General features: G+C 46.2%; 1 protein-coding gene across 1 annotated transcript; it reads left to right on the forward strand.

The window, feature by feature from the left end:
* The first annotated feature begins 12604 nt into the window (after positions 1–12604).
* On the forward strand, positions 12605–22707 carry LOC129592387 (uncharacterized). The gene is made up of 4 exons (XM_055488406.1): positions 12605–12670; positions 14111–14208; positions 20653–20962; positions 21417–22707. The coding sequence occupies exons 1-4, from the start codon at positions 12605–12607 to the stop codon at positions 22614–22616; spliced, it is 1674 nt and encodes a 557-aa protein (XP_055344381.1). The 3' UTR covers positions 22617–22707.

The raw sequence follows: 22707 nt of genomic DNA on the forward strand, positions 1-22707 counted from the left end.
CCGCTTTGTCGGTCGCTTTCAGCCAGCTTGCGTTATGCATTTGGCAAACAGAGCGAACGGAATTTGTTGTATTCTTAGCATAACTAATCGCTTGGAACCGCAGTCCGTTCTTATGGAAGAAACCCATGATTAATACATTGGCACGCTTGAAGCTCGTTATTTGCAACGGTACCCGAACCAGCTATGCCTATTCCGTATACGGAAACTGGATGAACACCTTCTCCATGTGCCATCTGCATTGGCGGCGTCATTCAACGCCGTCATCCTGTAAAAAATACCGCTGCTATGTTCCGGTAATTACGCCCTTCGGTTTCTACGTCATTATTCTAGCCAGCACCCACGTCCTGAACGGGATCCCCCGCAGTCAAACGTTCCTGTTGCTTAAATACAACTCTCCCGGTTCCCGAAGTGCTCCCGTTCTGCATCGTTAAACTTCTGATTTTTATCATTTGAGCGGCATTTCTCCTGACGTAGCTGTAGTCATCTATCCCAACCGCATCTGGGAGGTCGTACACCCGATATCGTATAAAGAAAAGAACACGGTACATCTATCGCTGCGGATAACCGCTGCGCTGCGTTTGTTGATCCTGGTGTTTATCAGCCATTAACATGGTTGTGATCTGGACGCCTCTTCTACATTACGCAGTTGCGCATTCTCTGTTTCTCGGTTGCCCCGGCGAATAACGTTGGCGATCCTTATTATGCTGCAGTCGTTACTGGACTCGCTTATGTTCCTTGTCGCGCAGCATGATCTGCGTACAGCGGCGTATCAGACACTTATCAGTGTTCGCCGGTAATTTTAATAGACTGTATTAGTTACTATCTCCGGCTCCAGATCTTGTTGGTTTTGCGGTTTTAAAAGTGAGCTGGGTTAGTTACGGTATGATTGAATGTTTTCATGAGTAGCTACGCACATACCGTAATTATCGAATTTGTGGCCCTGGGGTGCAAATAGTTCGAATGCCATGGCGGAGGGGGGCTTATTTCGGGGAGGGGCGCAATTTCGGGGGGTGGCATTATTTTTCAAACGGTACATTTTGGAGAGGGGCATTATTTTTCAAACAACTGCGCATCGTGTTCTAGCGAAACTGAACGCAGTAGTTACCGGTATTATCGGCGGTATATGTAACTGCACTACCTTGGGAGCAACATTTTGGAGTGTATACCTCCTTATACATCTATTTGCCAACGAACACCGCATTATATTGATGTCCGTTAACTGTTTCTCATTAAATTACAACAACTTTTGCGGCTAAATTTTGCGGTATACCTATCATTTTGCGGCGCTCGACATTTATTAACGGCCCCCTGGGGCGTAATTTCGGGGGGTGGTCTTATTTTTCAAACAGGGTCGGGGAGGGGGGCTTATTACGGGGGGGGCTCTTATTGCGGGGGGGGGGCCCAAATCCGATAATTACGGTAACTCGGCTCTCACATCTCTTTACAACTAGCCTTGTGCTAATGCCACTACAGATCCAGATCATAACAAAACACTATTGCCGCTACAGTCCACATCACAATTTGGAAAATGGCACTATAAAATGCCAATAAACGTTTACTTTATATACTGTACAGAGTAAACTACATTTTCTAATGGCAGGCAGGTTCCGGTACATCCGGTTTCGGCAGGTAGCTGATCGCCTCAAACCTCTAACTTCCGTTCTTTAATAATGAAATATTCTTGGCAATATTCTTGGTATGGAAAGTCCACGGTCACACAATGGACGAGCGCCCGTTCCGGGCGACTTATAGCGTCTGGGGTTCATGGTGGGGATCATCACCATCGTCCTCGTAGTAATCGTCAGCACGTGCCGTGGCTCCGTTGGGTGGGTCCGACGGCAACCCGTGGGAGGAGTGCTTTAAAGCGTATATGGCTGCGCCGCTGATTTTGCTGTTCTTCAGTATTCAGTAAAACTTCTCGTTACAAACGCTTCCTTATTAAAAACACTTCTCTGTAACATCCAACCTGTAAGGAACTGAATTGGCTCGCATGTTATAACATAGGGAGAATTATCTTTTTAACGTTCACTTCTTTATAAGCCTTACATACACTTTCGTCGGAACCGAATGTGGTTTTATTAGTGTACAGAATCTCTGAAAAACATCCAGCTCCGGTTAAATACAGTTGCATACAGGTAACCTGATGCAATCTGATGATATCCAATAGTAATTGCTATAAGCCTATAGTTATGTTAAGCAGTAATAGTATATCTCAACAGAATTTTCTCACTTTACCAGTTTTAAAATACTAAAGTACTAATCATATTTTATGGTGAACTCCAAACGAAGTTTGTAATTTTTATTGTAATTCAAGTTTGTCATGTTCTACAGATTCTTGCTATTGCCTTAATGTTGCATTTATAAACTGCGACGTCCCCTACCGAAAATTATACAAGCGTCCCTGGGGGCAGTTGCCCTTTATAAAATACGCCCCGGTATAAAATACGAAACTCATGAAACCCTGCCTGTATTTTATAGAGAGGTTTTACTGTATGGGAGTCGTGGAAAACGACACCGCTTATGATTCCTGGCAAGAGAAATCGTCCTGTTTAGGACAGAAACCATCGATCTTCTAAGATATTGATTGGAGGATAGCGGTAGCGAGAGCAGCGCACGCGCAACCGCTGATAGGAAACCGGCACCGCTTAATTATAAGATGGTATCCGGGAAGCGGAAATTACTCTTTTGAACTTCTAAGTAGGGGATTCCGCATCACAGGTGTGCCTCTCTTTGTTTACCAGTAATCTGACCGACATCAGTCATTCCGGTATGGTCGGAGAGCGCTCTTCTGCGCGGATCGGTCGGCTTTAGCGAAGCACAGATTAATGAGCGTGAGTCCTCGAGCTTTTGTTTTCTGTGGCATATACTTGCCTGGCCCATAGGGACCTCATCTTGCGCGAATGATATTTTACTATTTACTAAAGACAAGTAGCATAATCTGGTGTTCCCTTTCTGCAAGACTTTTGATCATTTCGACGTAGTCACTTCTATGGTTTTCAATGGACCGCTAAATTAATGACAGAACTTCCATCTATCAAAGCCGATATCCACACTGGATACACGAATAAACCACCTCGTTTAATCGCCACACTGAAAGCAGGTTTGTCGTCCGAATTTTCACCTGCAATCATTTAGTAGGAGCACAGAACAACTTACTGTATATTGTCCGCGATTGCAATGGTTTTTAGGAATGGACGACTTCGTGCACTTTAAATTTTTCGAGACATGTTTTTCTACTTCCCGTATCCCACCGTACTCTTGGTATCCTCTACGGATCCTTTATGTGTATTCTGGACTTTTTTACTTTTTCGCTCAATACCGTATCCCACAATACCAATGCAATATCCCTTCGGTAGTCAACAACAAGTATCCACAAATATCGTATTCAATAAGTATCCCACTAAGAAACTTAAGAATAAAAGTATCTAAGAAATTAATTAAAGAAAATGTACGGGATACATGGAGACACGCAACGGATACTGTGAAGATACTGTGGGATACGCTATTAAAAAACAGTTAAAAAAAGATGGAAAGAGCGATACGTGAAGAATACTAAGTGATTTTTCCATGCTTATCACCTTCAAAAGCTACTGTATACAACCGTATCCCTGAATATCCTCGATAAATTCTTCATACTGCTGAACACAGTTTTGGTTATCAATTGCTACAGTATCCCAACGTGTCCTTACAATATCCGCCGATTTCTTTCAAGTACCTATCCGGATATTTATCCTACTGAAAAACATTCGGAATAAATATAGGATACTGCCGAGATATGTTGGGATACGCAGTGCTTCGAAAACGCAGGAACATTGCATGATACAGAAAGAATACATAGATGACACTGTGGACACAAGTCAAACCACATGCCCTAGAAAATTTAGCGTGTACGTACTAACCGTCCGTAGCCGCTAATTTTTGCTCTCGAGAATAAGTTTCAGAGTGCACTGTATACCGTAGCTTTTTGTGCATTTTCGCAAAATTAACTGGACTAATCACCATCCTGTCTCACAGAAAACAACCATGAATAACACATCGATACGCTTGGATCTCTTACCATTAGTTCTGAACAAAACCCGCACCAGCGCCGCCTATTCAGTATTAGCAAACTGGACATGGATAGACACCAGCTCCACGGTCATTTGCGCCTGTGGCGTCATTCTTAACGCCTTCATGCTGTATTTATACCGCTACCGCGTCCCGATCATTACGCCCTTCGGCATCTACGTCATTATTCTAGCCAGCGCCCACGTCCTGAATGGGGTCCTCCGTAGTCAAACCTTCTTGCTGATTAAAGACATTCTCCCCGATCCCTACGTCCGCCCTTTCTGTGTCTTCAAACTTCTCATTCTGCAAATTTTAGCTGCGTTTCTCTTAACGTACCACGTGGTCATCTTTGCCAACCGCATTTGGGCGGTGGTACACCCGGTATCGTTTAAAGAAAAGAACACGAAAGATGTCACACTGCAGATAACCGCTGCGTTGCTGCTGCTGATTGCTCCTCCAATGGTACAATGGATGAAGGCCGTCAATACCGCGCTGTATTTATTCCCGGAGATTCTAATCGTGCTGAGTTACCCCGTCTTTCTGTATTTATACCGTAAAAAACGCTGGATGCTGCGCTCGAATCGCATCGCTTTGCACGGAACGGTTGAGTCGTCCAGTTCGGATTATCAGCGCACTAAAAAGCGTCGCTCACAGTCGATGTATATCTTGACCTTGCTGACCATTAACATGGTGGTGATCTGGACGCCGGTGAACATCTTCTACATTACACAACTGCGGATAGCTAGTGCCGCGGCGGCTACAGCGATCTTAATTCTGCTGCAGTCACTGCTGGATCCGCTCATGTTCCTTGTCGCGCAGCATGACCTGTGCGTAGCGGCACAGCAGACGCTCGTCGGTGCTCGCCTGTAATTTCAGTATTCGGCCGGCCTGATGAGGCGTAATACTGATTGTCTCCAGCTCCAAAATTATGGGGAATCTGCTAAATTAGAAGCTGAATGGGTTGATTTGATTGATGGGTTGCATTCATGAGTCACGCACGTGACAGTCTTGCATAAAATATCTTCTCTACGAGGACAATTGGGTGCTGTGAACACCCCTGCACGATTAGGTTGCGATGAGCAGCCGGCTGAATTTAAGCCGTTTCCATTTAGACTGTTATGTCAGTAGCGTTGCGAGCTTCGGCTGACCGGCGGCTCATCGCAGCCCAATCGTGCAGGGGGTGTTTGTTCACAGCACCCAGTTGTCCTCGTATCTCCAGAAAACATCATAACAGCCTTTTTCCAGTTTTAAATGTTTTCTAAAGATCCCGCTGATGCCATAGTCAAAGAGTGATATTTCCAGGCTGTTTGCAATTTATTGCTCGTACAAAAGTACATCCTTCTATTTCAACGAAGGCTGCGTGACCTTTCACAAGTTACTGCTGGTGTTAACAAAATAAAGGACTGGAATTTGGGAGCCCACAAGGCAACCGCAGAAGAATGTATGCGCCTATTTGGTATGCACAATCAGATAACTCAAACACTTGATGCCGTAATGCGAAAGCTGTGGGATAAGGAAGAGTCGAGAGATTGCGTAACTAGGACGTTATCTTTCTCTTCCGGGACAGAGAAACTGACGTCAAAAAATACAACTATGAAATTTTGTTGATTTACAGGACCTTTGCTGCGCTCCGACGATAAATTTTAGTGCTAACTTTTTTTAATGTAATACGCACGATGACGAGTAGAACTGGTTAAAATGTGCATGCAAAATTTGAGTTCAGGTACTCGTTTGGTATTTCGGCCGAAGTGAGCATTCGCCAAAATGATTCTGGGCGGCCGAAGGGAGCGGACGCGGACTGTAAACTGTACTTAATAAGCCACCGATAAAATTTCACTATTTTCTAAGCACCGCGTATTAAAAATGCGTGTTTAAATTGCATCAAGTGTTTCTGAGCCGCGGTAGCCATTGCAGTTTTGAATTAAGAAACATTTGTTAAGGTTTAAACGATCATAGCATGTTCGCTGTTCGGGTAATGGCCACCTACAAGAAAACGCCGGTAAAGTTGCTGATGTATCGCTTTGGAATTACGCCGCTGTTCACGCGTTGGCGGCACCAAGAAGTCATTTGATTGTATAAGATCCCTTCAGCTCAGCCATGAAAATCAACGTCAAGCAGGCATTAGCCCTGTCGGCAGGCTCATACCGTTATGACTTTACCAGTAAAGCACCACCACAAAATCCGTTCTCGACCACAGCCCAGCACCAGCGTCACCAGCTAGCACGACCACCTCGGTGCCCCCGTCACTTACTACCACCGCCTATGCCACCATGACACCAACCATTCCTACACCTACCACAACAACATACGTGCCGACAACCACGTATGTAACCGAACAAAACGTCCGGACGACCAAGACGTCCGGCGGACGTTTTGGCGCTTATACCGTTCAAAACGTCTGGGGACCGACGAAACGTCCGCCTAAATTTTGCCCACCCAGTTTCTTTTTTTTTCGACCTTCCACCAGTGAGTGTTAATTCGTATCTGAATTTTATTGCCTGACTGTAAATTCATAGCCGAACGTTTCAGCGTGACCGTTAATTCGAAGCCGGACGTTCCGGCCAAACTATAAATTCGTTGCCGGGCGTTTCAGTATGATCGTTAATTTCGATAAAATCACAAAGTTTTCATTGTGTTTTCAGGCTAGCAGCAGCCTGGTAGCTATCACAAAGACACAACTTTGCCCTAACGCTCCCTAACAAGGGTTAGAGATGCTGAGTTTTTCGAAACTGAAGCCAGTAAAAAGTAAAAATATGGAATCTGATTTTGAATTTAGGAAGTTTCCAAAACAAACAAAATTGCCATAAAATAGCGTACCAGTGTGGAGGTAAAGCAGCAAAATCGCAGATCGTCCACAAAAGTGCTCTTAGCGGAAAAGAAAATTTTGTTAAATGCTAGTCGCGCACAAAAGGAATTTATTTTCCGTGTATAATTAATTTTTCGTTTGTTCCGGGAAGGATAAAATCACCAAACGCGACATTCCGTGGATGCTGAAGGTATTGTTCAGTGCTGGATTACTCAGCAAATATAAGCCTTAATATTACAACAGCAGCTTTTCTGGTTTTTGAAGGACTTCACCGTTAAGTCATTTTGAAAGTTTGAGTGTAACATTTTTCTTGCGCAGCAACTGAATATGGAAGTGCCCTGGGATTTTTCGGGCACTGCATAACCGAAACATATATCAGGAATACTTTATATGATAAATAATTTGTATTGAGGTTGCACAGGTGTATCAAACAATTTCTACAGTTATCGTATTTATAATTATATAATGTACGTAGTATTTTATCTGATTTCTAAGGATTCTAGGTGATACCAACGCAGGCTTGTCTGAGGCGGATCAGTTGGAAAAGCCCCGTCAATTAGGCCCAGTTAATTTTTGACTGCATTTGGAATCGAGTTTCTAAATAAGGTCAGCGTACAGCGAGCTCTGCTGAATTAATCATACTGTATAAGCAGCAGTAATAAATTTCCCTTTCATAGACCATCAAGAGCAAGTGCTTGCTGCCTGACCTTTACAAAGTATGTATAGCAACTTTTAAAAAACCATCCCTTTTGCGACACTTCTTGTTTGTGCAATGTATCGTTCCAAGCTCGTATGCGTATTGTGAGGAATATCTTGATGGGCTGCAATGTTACGTGTAGCGTATTTTATTTCATCTGAGGTACAACGTAATTTTACAATTGTCTAAAACATCAGCATTTTTTACAACATTAAAATTTCAATAGACTTTTCTACTCCTTCCATCGTTCCCATGACTGATGCCGCGTTACCGCGCTGTATCTCCAGTGACAATCTTTGGCGTAAAAATTCAAGGGAGCGGGTTTCGCCTGTGTGTTGCTCGAGTCGCTTGCCCAGTGCTTTGATAATGGCGATAGCGGACGGTCCCCAAGGGCCCATTGTTTCGAAAGCTATCGGTGCAAAGATGTACCTGCCACTTAAATACAAATACAGCCGGCACTTTTTTTCTTCCGCTTCCAACGTCGCTGCACCAGCGCTTGCAGCCGTTGACTTGATGCGGGAAGGCGCAACCGTGTCCACACAAGTAACGTCGCCCACACTAAGCACATCCCTCTCTGCCAAGCAAAGGTTGTGCAGCCATCAGGGCGTCGTTCGGACGTATGGGACGTGCCACGTGGTTCCAGTTTTGCCGGAATCCCAGCTGAAACAAGTGATCGGCATACGATGCTATTCAGCGCGCCGTGTCGTGGATGTCTACCGGCCGAGCATGAACAAGACAGACCGTGATGTCCGTACTTATCGACATGTTTGTGGCATTTCATACATTCGTGAGGCTCGCATATTGCAACTCCCAGTCTCAGACCCACGGATATTTTAAGAGTATCACCGTCCAGGAGATTACCAATGTGAGCGGAGGGCAACGCATGTGTCCAATACGTGTAACCATTTTTCAGCTGCGGAATCACAACCTGGCACAAGCACAAGTACTTACTCGTAAGCACAAGTACTTACTCGGTTATATACCGTGTCGCGGTTATTTTTCTGTTGCGTTCCGCGTCTGTCGCGTGACGCTGTTTGATGTTGGGTATTGGGGGAAAACAAATTCGAATCGGCTCAATCATTTCGCAGTCAACTGAATGTTATTTTCAGAAAAATATGTGATGATAACTGTAAGAGGAGTAGGTTTCTGAAAATTGAACAAGGACCTCGCGAGTCGCGACAATCCTGGTTGCAATCAAATTGATCGGTTGCGGACAAACATTGAAATACGTATTACAATTTCAAATGACCAGTCAACCAGCAGCCGTATTTAATTTGCACGTGCTATCATACTTACCATAAGTTACGCCTAACAGCCTAACGCTTTGAAGTTCCTTTAATCCACTAAATCTTTAGTTATACTCTCGAAACCTGAAGCACACGCTTTTTTTTCAAGATCTCACACGGCATTGCGACTAAGTTAACCCATTCCACACCATGTGTGTTAGGCCGACATGGTGGAGGACTTCTTCTCTCTATTCCGTAATTATGGTCGTAAGTTGTTTTTAATGGTTTTATTTCAAAGAACAGATTTTAGACAACAGTTCACAACGTAAAACATATAGCCCGACCATGCCCGGAAGGTCCAGGGAGTTGCCAAACATGGTCAAAACTGACCAAACGGAGTTCTCGGAGGTTCTGCTTGCCTTTACAGACACCTCCTCATCAGATAATTACAAAAAAATTACAGACGAAGTAATTGATGAGCTTTATATAAAAACGAAACAAAATTAAAAGAAAAATCGCTCACTGGTCAGTGCTGGTCAACGGAAAATACCATGTCGGTTTTGACACGGTTGGGCATGACATGAATTAATTAGTATTCTTTAAAAATTCATATCAACTGGCCGAAACATCGTACACGGTATGAGAAGCAATCAAAAGAAATCCCATAAAAAGTTGTATTTACTGAATTGAACATAGTGGTCAGAGAAGTGACCACTGGTCAGCAGTGACCGGAAATCAAAAAAATATGCTTTTTCACTCAACATCGTTATATTAATGTGAGTAAAATGAAAAACAATTGTGTGATGGCTGTTTTCGGTAGCTCTGAAACGGTTATGACCTTACTACCCACAAGGAGCTGCAAAAATGACTCAACCTGCGACCGGACCAGTTGCGCAAACGGCTGTATCGGCCAGCCTTAAGTCACTTCCGCAGTCTATTGTACACTCAGAAGATTGCTTGTGTGTGGAACGCTAATATTTAAGTTTAAGTTTAATGGTTTAACGTCCGCACACATTCAGGGAAGAATCCCAATTCGAGGCAGCAGACACTCACAACAGCAACAATTCTCCAGAATACACAGTATTACAGATCAAGCTTTAAACAATAATACAGCAGCTTTAAACAAGAATACTGTAGCGTATTTAAACACCACGACACACACAACTCAGTACACCCACTCCCTTACAAACACATTTGTTGGCCAAATCTCAGGTTCCATAATTTTTTTCGCCATTTCTTTAAACGTACCAATGTGGGCAAACGTGGAAGACCGTCTAACTCCACGAGCAGGAACGTATACACTCACAAATCTTGTGGGAATTCCTACATCTTCCAGCTGTTTGGCAATGAACGCATTGTAGTCCTTAACACTGTCAAACTTCGAATCCTCGACCCGTGGGATACCTCTCACACAAAAGTCCGCATGTGGCTGGTGCTTGGCTTGTAGTGTTTCCGTCAGTTCTCTCGAGGGTCCCTCACTCGTTCCAGTACGCGTGCCAAGCACAACCTTCGGTGCCTTCTTGATAACTGATGCGTAAGACTGTGGTTTCATCGCCAGTGTAGGATGGTTCGTGGATGTGGTGGGGTTCTTCGATTGTGACTGGGCAAGCTGTCCTTTTCCAAATTTCGCAGGGACAATCCTCTTAGGGCTCCAGACTTTACCCGCTTGCTTCAAGCCAGGAATGTCTACCGAATAGTCTGTCACTCCAAAATGTTCGTCCACAGTTTTCACATAATCGGGGTCTTCCTTCATGTACTCATCCATCCCATTCCACTGGTGACCAACTGCACACTCAACCAAAACACTCTTTCACACAATTCCTCAATATTTTTATCAGTCGCTTCCACATTATCTGAAGATTGAGATGCATCAGGTGGAGGATGAGCCACAGAAGAACAGGACCCGTTCCCGTGCTGAACCAACTGCTCTGTCAGAGCCTTGTTGAGGGCCGTCAGCTGCTCAACTTTCTCATTCAGGCTTTCCACATAGCTCACCAAAGTTTTAAACTGCGGTATAAATTTTGTCCAAACAATACTCGAACCATTTAAGTCATACAGAGACCGAGGAAGACCATTGCATTTTACTGCAACCTGGCTGCTCCATTGTTCCTGGGAAAATCCCTGCATTCTTTACAAATTTTATCTAATTAAAGTGTCATAATGAGAGAGATAGAGAGCGAGAGGTAGATTCTATAAAAGTTTTTATGCTCGCGTTAGTACTCTGCTAGTTAGAAACTCCACTAGGCTGGTACAGCTTCTACCCATGCATCAAACACATCATCTGGAACTTCCGGTTCATGAGCACGCTTCCCTCGTAACCTTTGGAAATCAAACTGTGCAAAGCGGTTAATGTGGCGGCTCGGAGAAGTCCTGTCTACCCTCCCAGTTGTTATAATCTGTTGTTTGCATAGACGTAAATAGGTTTTTTAGACAGAACTTTGCTGACCCTGCTGCGCGATACATCCATGTTTCTCAGCAGCTGGTCACTTGTATAACACTTTGAAAAATGGTTACCGGTCCATAACGATGTAATCACGTCCCGGCTCTCCATCTAATTCAGTGGCGAGGACCGGATATCGTATCGCTTCAACTGTAAAAGTCACTCAGATATGATCCGCAGTAAAGCCGATGACCAACTGTCCAAAACCTACAGCGGAAGTGACCAACGGCTGCGAAATATCGAGAAGCACTTATTTACTGGGGCATATCAGTGTTTTTTGTTTTTTAATTTTTCTTGGCCACTGGTCATCTTAATGACCGTCGTAATGCATCGGTGTTCAAGTACACGTTGAGATCTATCGTTTGAGCTATTGGCATATTCTGTGCGATTTTTCTATCAGCTGTTATAAACGATAACAAATAACATGTCGGTGCAACATGGTTCCCATGCGTGTTGGGCCGACATGGTCATCTCCTGCTTGACCTATGGTCGCTAAAATTTTGGAATAAATGTTTTTTTCTTAATTGGATTTTTCTTTCTCAGACTGCTAATTTTCAAAATTGTAGTCCCATGACTCCCATCCCTTCTAGTACCCGGTTTTCCTGGGTTATTGATTACTCGAAATCGAGGCCAGTCATGGAAGTGCGGATTTCCGTGGGACTTAAGTCTTTCGGAAGCAGTGTAGCGTTGTAATGGTGCAAACCAATCATGATCAATTCAACCACGGGATCCTAGTTATAAAACCATCACCATATCCGCCCTTTACCACTGCCTATGCTTAAGCGCCACCAGGTAGCACGACCACCCCGGTGCCCCCGTCGCCAAATACCCCCTCCTATGCCACCACAACTCTAACCACTCCTACCCCATACGTGCCGACAACTACCGTCACCACCACGCCGGTAACCACGTACACTACCCGACACCGACGACGACGACCATGCCACTACCACACTCACTAGTACTACCACAGCCTACACAATCACCACGAGCACCACAACCCCGACATATATGACGACTACTACACCCACCACTACAACATACACTTCGACTACCACCACGACAACAACGCCCGAAACTATGACTTAAACCACCACAACACCCACAACAGAACCACGACGACCATGCCAACCACCACAACTTATACGACCACTACGTCAACGACAACACCGACCACTATGACTTATACTACCACAACGCCAGAAACTACTACCACGACAGCCACACCAACAACCACAACTTACAACACCGCTACGCCAACGACAACACCAACAACGACGAGTTATACCACCACAATGCCTACCCGTACGACTACAACCACAACCGCGACAACTAAATCTTATACCACGACAGCGCCTGCGACAACTTCCTATGCTACCCCATCGCCAATGACCACCACAGCGACGACGCCGGCGACTATCACATACGCCCCCGTCACTACGACCACTCCACAGGTAACTGCAACGACAGCGTACGTTGCTCCGAGCCCCATCACCGTAACGCCATCTTCTGTGCCCGTAATCACCACCACCCCAATGGTATCCACGACGGTCTAGCACCACAGACCCCGGCGCCTATCCCCAGCCGCCGACCACAATGTACGCTGCGTATGCTCCAGCTTATAGGATGGCATCAGGGGACAATACGTCCGTTGGTGGAAGTCCCAGTGTTACCTCGGTAGTCAGACGTCGAGTCCACCGCAATCGCTCCTAGATAAGCGCGAAGAACTGCCGGAAGTACTCCACGTGTCGAAAAACGTTCCTTGGCAGTCTGTTTTTTCCTTGGCAGATGATCTTTTTTTTCACAGAATATTTTTATGCATATCCATTTTTGAGTTATTGAGAAATGAAATAAAGTTATAACTTTATAATTAGTTATGAGGACAAGGAATCCGGTACGTACGCTTGTAGCCGGCAGAAAGGTGGACGGGTGGATGTTCAATGAAATCTCATCCACCAATCTGCCGACCTTCGGCAGATTGATGGATGAGCCGTCCACCTTTTTGCCGGAGCACATCCACCTTTTTCTAAGGCATCCACCTTTCTGCCGAACTAATCGATCGGCGTCGATGGATGTGACAACGAAGCCATTGAGTGCATTCAGGCCCATTGTAAGATCAATCAATGCATGCGTACACTGCTCCGGCAGAAAGGTGGATGCGATCACCCAGATGTTCCTGTCAATCTTTCTGAACATGTCATCCTACTCGTTTTGGTTCTCCGGAGGGATTTGTTTTTATTTTCGAAATTTAGTTTAAACCTACAGCTAGGCGTGGAGCACCGTGCTCCTCGTCAATCAGCTCGCTGTCTCCGCAGATGAAAAAGTGACAACCACATTTTTTCCTCTCGTTTGGTTTTGGGTAAATCCACCCGATTAACCACCAATCTGCCGAAGGTCGGCAGATTGATGGATGCGATTTCATCTACATACGCTTTCACATGCAAATGATGCCCGTTATAGTGCAACGGATGCCACTTTCAGTATCACATACTGTAACATGGGATGCGCCTTTAGCGTTGTTTAGCGATGATTGGTTCTTTCCAGCGGTAGTTCGTTTCTGTTCATTCCTGTTCGTTAGCGCTGTATTTGTGGGCTATGCGGCTTCGCCGGGCTATGCGATTTTTCAGTCTTGTTTCTCGCTTTTTGAATAAAGGTTTCCTTTGTTTAGAAAGTCGGGATCTGGGACTTTTCGAGTGTTTTTCAGTGGTTTCCGTGCCGATTCATTTAGATTAGGGTGGTATTTGTCAGTGATCACGATTTAGCAGTCAGATTTGCCTTCATTTTCCGTTTTATCATTTGTCTCTGTGACAAAGTGGCGCTCCTGTAATCAATCACCCATTGTCGGATGTAAACAGCAACGGGCTGTTGAATTTTGACGCCAAGCCGTTCAGTAGGACGAAGGACTCCGTTCCCTTTTTTTTAGTCCGTGGAGACGGAATTCGCACGGACGCTCGGCGGAGTCGGCCGATCGATTTCGTTCGGTGTGCAACAGGTAAGCACAGCGGCATACGCCGGCAGAGTAGTTTTTTCTCCTGAGCCGTCCGCCAAGTCGGTACCTCGAGAATCTGTTGCGAATGTCTAGAGACGGTCAGAGTACGCATAGAAGCGATAATCCAGACGAACATGTCGAAAAGAGCGTAGAAACTACGGGGAGAACCGATGAGTTCCTCAGGGCTTCTGATCTCAAAGCCGCCTTGCAGGCGTTTGTATCCGACTTTAGTCGTGAGTTTGAATCGCACTTTGAAAAACTGGTTGAGGAGAAGTTTAAAAGCCTGAGTTTAAACAGCCAAGATGTACGAAAAAAGGATACCGTGAAATTAGGCAGTTTAATTGCGGCACCGGGGGATTTTCCTTCACACGTGCCTGGATCGGCAGCGCCGGTTGCACACGTCCCTAACAGTAGAGCGGAGCAGCATGATGTCATGACGTCACAAAGGCGGCCGGAGTCCATGATCCACAGCCCTGAGCGTGTGACGTCACAATTCGGCGCGCAGCCGTTCGACCTACCATACAGAGAACGACCTAACATTCACAGCAACGTTTCTCAAACGCAGGATCGTGCGAAAGCGCGCATGTTCAGACAGCATCCAAATGTTTTTGGTGGAGTGGATAACCGCCCGTTCGGGACCACTAATTCGGCTGATTTTGTTTCCCAGGATGTTCGTTTCTCCGCATTTAGGAGCGAACCAACCCGCTCGCGATTCGCGCACGAAGACAACATGGAGTGTGACATGTATTCTGAGAGCAACCGTGGAGATGCCAGAAAGGTTAGCTGGCAATTAAATTCTCCCGGCAGATCAGACAGGTTTTTAGCTCACGCGATGACGAGACCGCGTCAGTAGACGATGATCACGCGGGTATCAGCAGACGTAATAACAGTTCCGGTGTACGAAGTGAAAAGCCCGAGTTAAACTCGCCATCACACCGCGTCTCGCACTCTGGCCTCAACACTACCACTTCAGCGCAGCTCAATGCGACTTCCGGCACTGCTGCATATAATCCTTACATGTTCATGCAGGCACCTTCACAGAAGATTGTTAAAATCCCAGAGTTTAAAGGGGATAAAACAGAACGAGTAGAAAACTTCATAGCTCGGTATGAAGAGATTGCGTTTATTAACGGATGGTCTGATGATTTTATGGTTGCTGGTTTGGTGCAAGCTCTAAAAGGGAGGGCTGGAGATTTTTATGACAACGTGCGTAAACAGTACGTAGGACGCCTTTCGTTCTCAGAGTGGAAAATTAAGCTAATGGAAAAGTTTTATGAGCACGATCGTGAGTTAGTCGCTTCTCAAGATCTAGCTTCTCGGTATTATAAACCGCAAAAAGAGAGTATCGATGATTACTATCAGGCGGTTATGGATTTAATCGCGGACTGCGGATGCGTGTTTACTCCGGTAATGCAGGTTAATTACTTGGTTAATGGTCTGCGTACGCTACCTGAATTGTATACTTTGGTTGCGACTAATATGCCATTGACACCTGCAAACTTCCTCCTGCAAGCACGTAACTGTAGCCGCATTCTCGCGCAGAAAACCAGCGATGCTGCAGTGGGAATTCAGTCACAGTTGCATGTCAGTGATCATTTCAATAGGAATCGCCATAGGCGCAGTTCGTTCTCAGAACGGTCGACGGGTGATTTAATCTCATTCTCAGAAACCGAGCAGCAGAATAGCAGGCCAACTGATTCAGGGACTAATCAAGGGACAAGTCGACCGCCCACCCCCAGCAACATAACTTGCTGGACGTGTGGAGAAAAAGGCCATGTAAGCCCCAGCTGTAAGTGGTATCAGGTCGACCCGGCCAAACTTCCGCCGTCTGTGCGCGAGTACCAGGTGCAGCGTCGACAACGCCGCGAGTCATTACGCGATAGCGCAGATAATGCGGGCAGCCGCCCACCGAGTGCGGGACCGCCAAAAAACGGGAGCCGACAGTAGTGGGAGGTGTAGCTGTCGGTACGCTAGAATTACCTCTTAGTGAGAAGGATGCTAGTTATAATGCAGTGCCGGGAGGTACAGGTTACCGAAAATTTTCGGATTACCGTGGGTCAGCTAACGCTGCTGCTAGCACGGAACTTCCGGCGACAGTGAGTGCTGTTGAACGGCTTGAGACTGATATTCCTATCATAGCACAGCATTTCCGGTTTAACGTTACAGTTAACGGGTACGATGTTCCCGCGCTAATAGATACTGGTTCAGATTTCTCGCTAATTTCCGAAGCGTTTTGTGATCAACAAGGAATCGTATATAATGATCTTATACGAAGCGGCAGTCCGCTGTATATGCGCGGCATTACGGGTAAGGTGCAACCACTAACATTGTACACTATAGTAAATGTTAAGTTTTTGAACGCAACGTATGCGCACGCCGTATTTGTCGCGGACATTCAGCAGCAGTTTTTATTGGGAATGGAATTTTTTATACGGAAACCTAAATGTGTAGACCTGTTAAAAGCTAACATACTGCCGAATGATTGTGTAGAACAGACGATTCAGTGGGTGGACATTCAATGGGACGACAGGTGCAGTCTTTCGTCCGTTGCGATTTCCCAGTTTTTAACTGAAGTGTATGCTTGCCCATACTTACAGGGATATAAGATTATGGTTATCCCGCCCCACGAGAACATTAAGTATGCCGTCATTCACTGGAATGGTTGTCTGAATTCGGCTGAAGCCGCAATTACGCGCAATGCTATCGAGGCGTTTTCACTGATAAACAGTCTGAAAGCTACTGTTACTATGAGTTCTTTTAAACGTCAGCAACAGTCTTTCCCTAAAGTAGACGTTCAGCAAAAACATGTCGTGTTTAGCGCAGAAACTGTCGACAAGGCGTCGGGCTGGGATAACGACATAGCGGGTGAACTTCCGCTAGACTCGAGCACCAATAAGGTAGAGCCCGTAGTGCATTCTAAACCCGTCCGTACTTATGCGACGCATTCGGTGACTATCCCGCCGCGTAGCGCTGTATTTTTCCACGCAAAACCTAGAGTAAAGGTTAAGCAGCAGCGGTGCGTATTTTTTCAGAATGAGGTACTGTCCAATCACTTAACGGTAGCCATACCGAATTCCGTTGTCAACGTATTCGAAAACCGTCTGGACTTATTTGTGGTAAACCCTAATGACAATCCTCGTATAATACGTAAAGGTACGCTCGTAGGGACTATCGAGTCGTACGAAGAAGACCTCGATCTGACGTGTTGTACGGGTGACGTTGGCACATTTACAGATGAAGAAAATTTGGAATTTGAAGAAGCATTGAAAACCGTAAATATTAATTCTTCTTTAAACGCTGAACAGCGAGAGCGCATAATGCGAATACTCCGCTCACAGCGCGGACTGTTTCCGACGAAACGTAAACCGTACGGTCAGACGGACTTCAATGCGCATACAATCGACACCGGTGACTCTAAGCCGTTTAAATCCGCTCCGCGGCGGACATCGTGGCACGGCAGAAAACTTATACAAGACGAGGTCGACAAAATGTTAGAAAAAGGTATAATACAAAAGTCGCGCTCGCCTTGGAGTTCACCGGTTGTAATTGTTCAAAAGCCAGGAGGTAGAGGCGTACGGTTCTGTATCGATTTTAAGCAGCTAAATTCGCTGACACGTAAAAACGTGTACCCATTGCCGCTACCGGAGGATTTGCTGGAAGCTGTCGGCAATAGTAGTTGGTACAGCAGCATCGACTGCTATTCGGGTTTCTGGCAAATACCGGTCGCTCCCGAAGATCAACCGAAAACTGCGTTCACAACCCAAGACGGCTTGTACGAATTTCTTCGTATGCCGTTCGGGTTGTGCAATGCACCAGCAACATTTCAGCTTACAATGGACACTATACTAGGTGCACTGAAATGGACCATGTGTCTTGTGTACATAGATGATATTATTATATTTGCTAACAGCTTTGAGGAGCACGCTGATCGGTTAGAAACCGTTCTCCAAGCGATCAGCAGTGCCGGGTTAACCATTCAGCCCGCTAAATGTTCGTTTGCATACAACGAAACTAAGTTTTTAGGGCACATTATCGATTGTCACGGCATACGTACGGACCCAGAAAAGATTGCCGCAATTGAGCGTTTTCCGGTTCCCAAGTCCGCAACCGATATTAAGTCATTTCTAGGTTTGGCTAGCTATTACAGGAAGTTTATAAAAGGGTTCTCGCATATTGCGGATCCATTGTACGCGTTAACGCGAAAAGATATCGATGTCAAGACGGGATGGAATGCAGTACATGATAAAAGTTTTGCTACGTTGAAAAATGCTCTGACCACTGCACCGGTGCTAGCACGCTTCGACCCAAGTCGACCAACTGTCATCGAATGTGATGCTTGTGGGCACGGGGTAGGTGCCATATTGTCGCAAGACGGGCACATTGTAGCATGCGCTAGTCGTACGTTATCAAATCATGAACGTAACTACCCGATTACAGAGAAGGAGTGTTTAGCGGTAGTCTTCGCTGTCACTAAGTTTAGGCATTACATTGAGTTCACCAGTTTCACGGTGAGAACCGACCATCAAGCTCTGGTATCGTTGTTAAAAACGCGGGGAACTAATCCGCGATGCGTACGATGGGCTTTGTGGTTAAGTGCGCTTGACATGACTGTAGAATACAGGAAAGCGTGTTTACACGGCAACGTCGACTGTTTAAGTCGTTTTCCGGTCGATGCAGCAGCACCTGAGGAAGAAATTGATCTTCCTCCCGTATCTCACAGTATGGGCTTAGTTAACTGCCAAAGTGTACATCTTACTGCAGTTGCTGCTAGCACATGCATAGGCGATGCTGATGTGGACTTACAAGACTACGAGTATCTCCGGGCAGAACAGGCAAAGGATGTACGTCTTCGGACGATTATTGAGGACATGGCGAACGGTCAGTCTGAGAATAACCGCTGGTACAAGGCAGATTACTGTATTAAACATGGCGTACTTTATCGCTATAAGCGGTACTTAACCAGCAAGCACTGCTGTTTTGTGGTACCTGGTCAGCTTAGAGCAGAAATTCTGAAAGCATGTCATGACTTACCCATTACGGCGCATATGGGATTTCGGAAAACGTGGGACCTTATAGTTCCACGATTCTGGTGGCCGGGTATGCATAAGTACGTAAAAGAATACGTAGAAAGTTGTGACGAATGTCAGGCCCGCAAACTGTCAAAACTAAAGGCACAAGGCGAAATGCAGCATATGCCGATACCTGCGCCTTTTCATACGGTAGCGATGGACATCCTTGGTCCATTTCCGGCAACATGCCGTAAAAACCGTTATGTTGTTGTGGCGATCGACCATCTCAGTCGTTTTGTCATTGCTCAACCGATTCCGAATGACACCGCAGCAGTCGTAGCTGAATTTTTTGTAGAGCACGTTATTTTCAAGTACGGTACCCCTTTCAAGTTACTGACTGACCGCGGTACACATTTTCGAAACGATCTGATCGAAAAAGTCACCGAGCTCATAGGGCTAAAGCACGTCGCCACAACGGCGTATCATCCGCAAGGAAACGCACTATGCGAACGGCAGATGGGTCCTATCTCGCAAGCGATTTCGATGTTCACTAGTGACAATCAAAAGGACTGGGATTTGTACGTGACGTCGGTGGTTTTTGCGCATAATGCGGTGGAACAAACAACCACTCGATTCACACCGTTTTACTTGCTTTTCGGTCGAGAAGCGAACTTCCCGTTTGATACTATTTTTAAGACATGTGAACCATCACGGTACGGGGGCTATCCCGATTATGTACAGCAGCTAGCAGACCGGATGTCACGATCGTACGATCTTGCGAAATCTAGAATAGAATTACAGCAAAGCCGCGATGCCTCGCGTATTGACGAACACCGAAAAGCAGTGTCATTTGAACCGGGACAGTTAGTGAAAGTTCGAAACTATTCACGTAAAGTCGGAGTCAATACTAAGTTAACACCAAAGTACAAATTTCCGTATGAAGTTGTAATCAAATGTAGTGATAACGTATATTTACTAAAGCCAATGTTTAAAACCCGGCGGCGTGCTAAGCCGGATACAGTGAATGTTAAGCGCATTCAACCGTACATTCAGAGGAGTACTGATAAGACAGTCGAGACACAACAAGAGAACTCTCAGTCAGAAGATTGGGAAGTTGCTGACAGTGACTCAGACGTAGCTAAGCGGGAACGTTGCGATAGGCAAGATCGGTATAATTTGCGTCCCAGACGGCTCATCACACGAGATTATCGTGGAGTGCACACAACGCAGTGATATTTTAGCCATGGGGTTCGTTATATTTAGCCGTGCTTGCACGAATCTCAGCTGTCCTGCTAGTTGGTAGCATTCGTTAGTTGAACGTTAATTTATGATATATTTTGTTCTGAATCTATCGTAGATACATATTCACAGTGAGTGGCCTAGTTAGCGTGATGGGATCGCGAAACAATTCGGACATTTTTCCGTGTGCTGCGTGCAGGGCAGCGATCCACGCTCGATTCCAGTTTTCGGGTCAACTGGTGACGGATAGCTGCACGCACACGCAATTTGACCAGGTTTATTTCCGTGCGCTGGAGTCCGTCTCTGACGAAAACACGCGTTATGCGATTATCGCCGCCGCTTCCAACATTCCAGCAGGGTTTCAGCGTTTGGCTGAGAACTACGTGTACGCTGATAAAGCACTGCAAGCATTTGTAGATGATTGTGCAGCAGTTTTTCCTACCATCCGCGAAGAAGCACGTAATCTCCGCCCGCAAGAGCGCTTCGAATCGCTGTTTCTGCGCGAGGAGGTACGTGGGAAGTATAATTTAGAGTAGTTGTTGCTGCGTTTTCACGTTTGGTGCGCAGTCTGCGATAAACAACCGACGCATAATTTGTTTTTCGTGTTCAGTTGATAATAAGTAATGTAATGACTAACTGTAAGGAAGCAATCGGGTTGCCGCGTGAGTAACACGAGAACTGCGCATATTGCGAAATGCAGCCAGCGTTCGACGCAAGTGAATCACGCAGCAGCGCCTTACTTTTTAGCCTGGGACTACTAGACTCCGGTGCGCAGAAAATGCGAAAAAGTTTTTAAAGTTTAGTGAACATTCGTACGTGTGCTGCGCTTACGCGGTATAGCTCGCCATTTTGGCGCTTGGCACCTAAGGTTTTGAGATATTGTCCGGAAAGATAAGCGTCTCGCTCTATGCGTGCTCTCGCAGTAATTGCGCTGGACGCTTATAATGCTGTTTTATTCTACAGCACGGCACAACGCGCTCGGGGTTGCTTCCCCTGCCGCAAGTGGACGCGTTGATGGAGGTGGGACTCGGCAGCATGCCCAACATATACATGCGCGGACTGGCAATCATGATGCAGAAGCAGCGTGAGAAGCAAAACCCTCCGCCGCCGCCGCCGGTCTACATGCCTCCGCCATTTGTAGTGCCGTCCCTGACTGTAACTCCAGCCTGGAAAGGAGGCTTACTTCCGCGGCCGGTAGCAATGAGTCTTCTGCCTACCCCGTCTCAGCAGTTGGCAGCAGTGTACAACGCGGCCAATGTCGTACCGGCGCAACAGCCTGAGCCCGGGAGTGCGGTGTTGTCGGCCGTCACCACAGTGTCATCTAAGTCCGGAAGCGCAAATACAACGGCCGCCGCCAACTCGTCAGCACAGCCACCAGATGGACGCGGTCCACCCATGCCGTGGCTTCTGCGCGACATGCGAATGGATGATTACTGGGATTTTCTTAATGATTTGTCGCTCACCGATGAAGAATACGAGGACATGTACCGATTTCCCGTCGTACCCGGAGATCCACGCGTGGTGCGGTGGTACATTGGCCCACCTACCCTGTTGGAACATCAGTACAACGGGTATCCATTTCACTACAGTGGCAGCCGCTCGCTTCCGGCCGACTCCACCCTCCGCGAGTGGGTTCGCATTCATCATGCGTTTGTCTCCGGCAATGCCGAGAAGTATCTCGCCCTGGCCCGCCGTATCAAGATCGTCGCACGGTTTGCACCGCTATTGGCACGCATGATCTTGCAACTGCCAGTCCCTGCCGGCAGCCACACCGCACTGGAGATTGCCGCACAACAACACTTCCCCATTCCAAGTAACATCGGGGTGAAGCCGGCACCTGTTTATTATGAGCCTTGGGACGGATTCGGATTCTTCTACGCTGTCCCCAATCCGACTACATCGGAAGAAAGTGGCCCCGTGTATGTGAATGTTGACTACGAGAATTACATTCCGTTAGTCTTGCGTAACCTTCCGCTGAGCGACATCCGGCTTCAAGCCGCGGAGCACCGACGAAAAACCGAAGAGCAGCGAGGCGATTCTGTGTCAGAAGAAATGTTGGTCGACGCGCAGGATGAACAAGCTCATAACAGTGGCGACGCGGAGATGTCGGGAACACCGGAAGATGCAGAGAAAGAGGACCTTGGCGCGGAGGATCCGAAATAGGTGTCATTGTCTCTCACTGACGATTGTATTTTAAGGGCGCGATGTCTAGTTATTTTTCGAAATTTTCGCAACATGAATACGTATCATTATA

Source organism: Paramacrobiotus metropolitanus, unplaced genomic scaffold (genome assembly GCF_019649055.1).
Source record: "Paramacrobiotus metropolitanus isolate TYO unplaced genomic scaffold, Prichtersi_v1.0 Parri_scaffold0000052, whole genome shotgun sequence".
NCBI lineage: Eukaryota > Metazoa > Tardigrada > Eutardigrada > Parachela > Macrobiotidae > Paramacrobiotus > Paramacrobiotus metropolitanus.

Coding starts and splice junctions, on each gene's coding strand:
- LOC129592387 (XM_055488406.1), top strand. CDS start 12,605: ATGACCACCACAGCGACGACGCCGGCGACTATCACATACGCCCCCGTC. Junction 12,671..14,110: donor TCACTACGACCACTCCACAG/GTAACTGCAACG, acceptor GCCGTTCAGTAG/GACGAAGGACTCCGTTCCCT. Junction 14,209..20,652: donor TTTCGTTCGGTGTGCAACAG/GTAAGCACAGCG, acceptor TGCTGCGTGCAG/GGCAGCGATCCACGCTCGAT.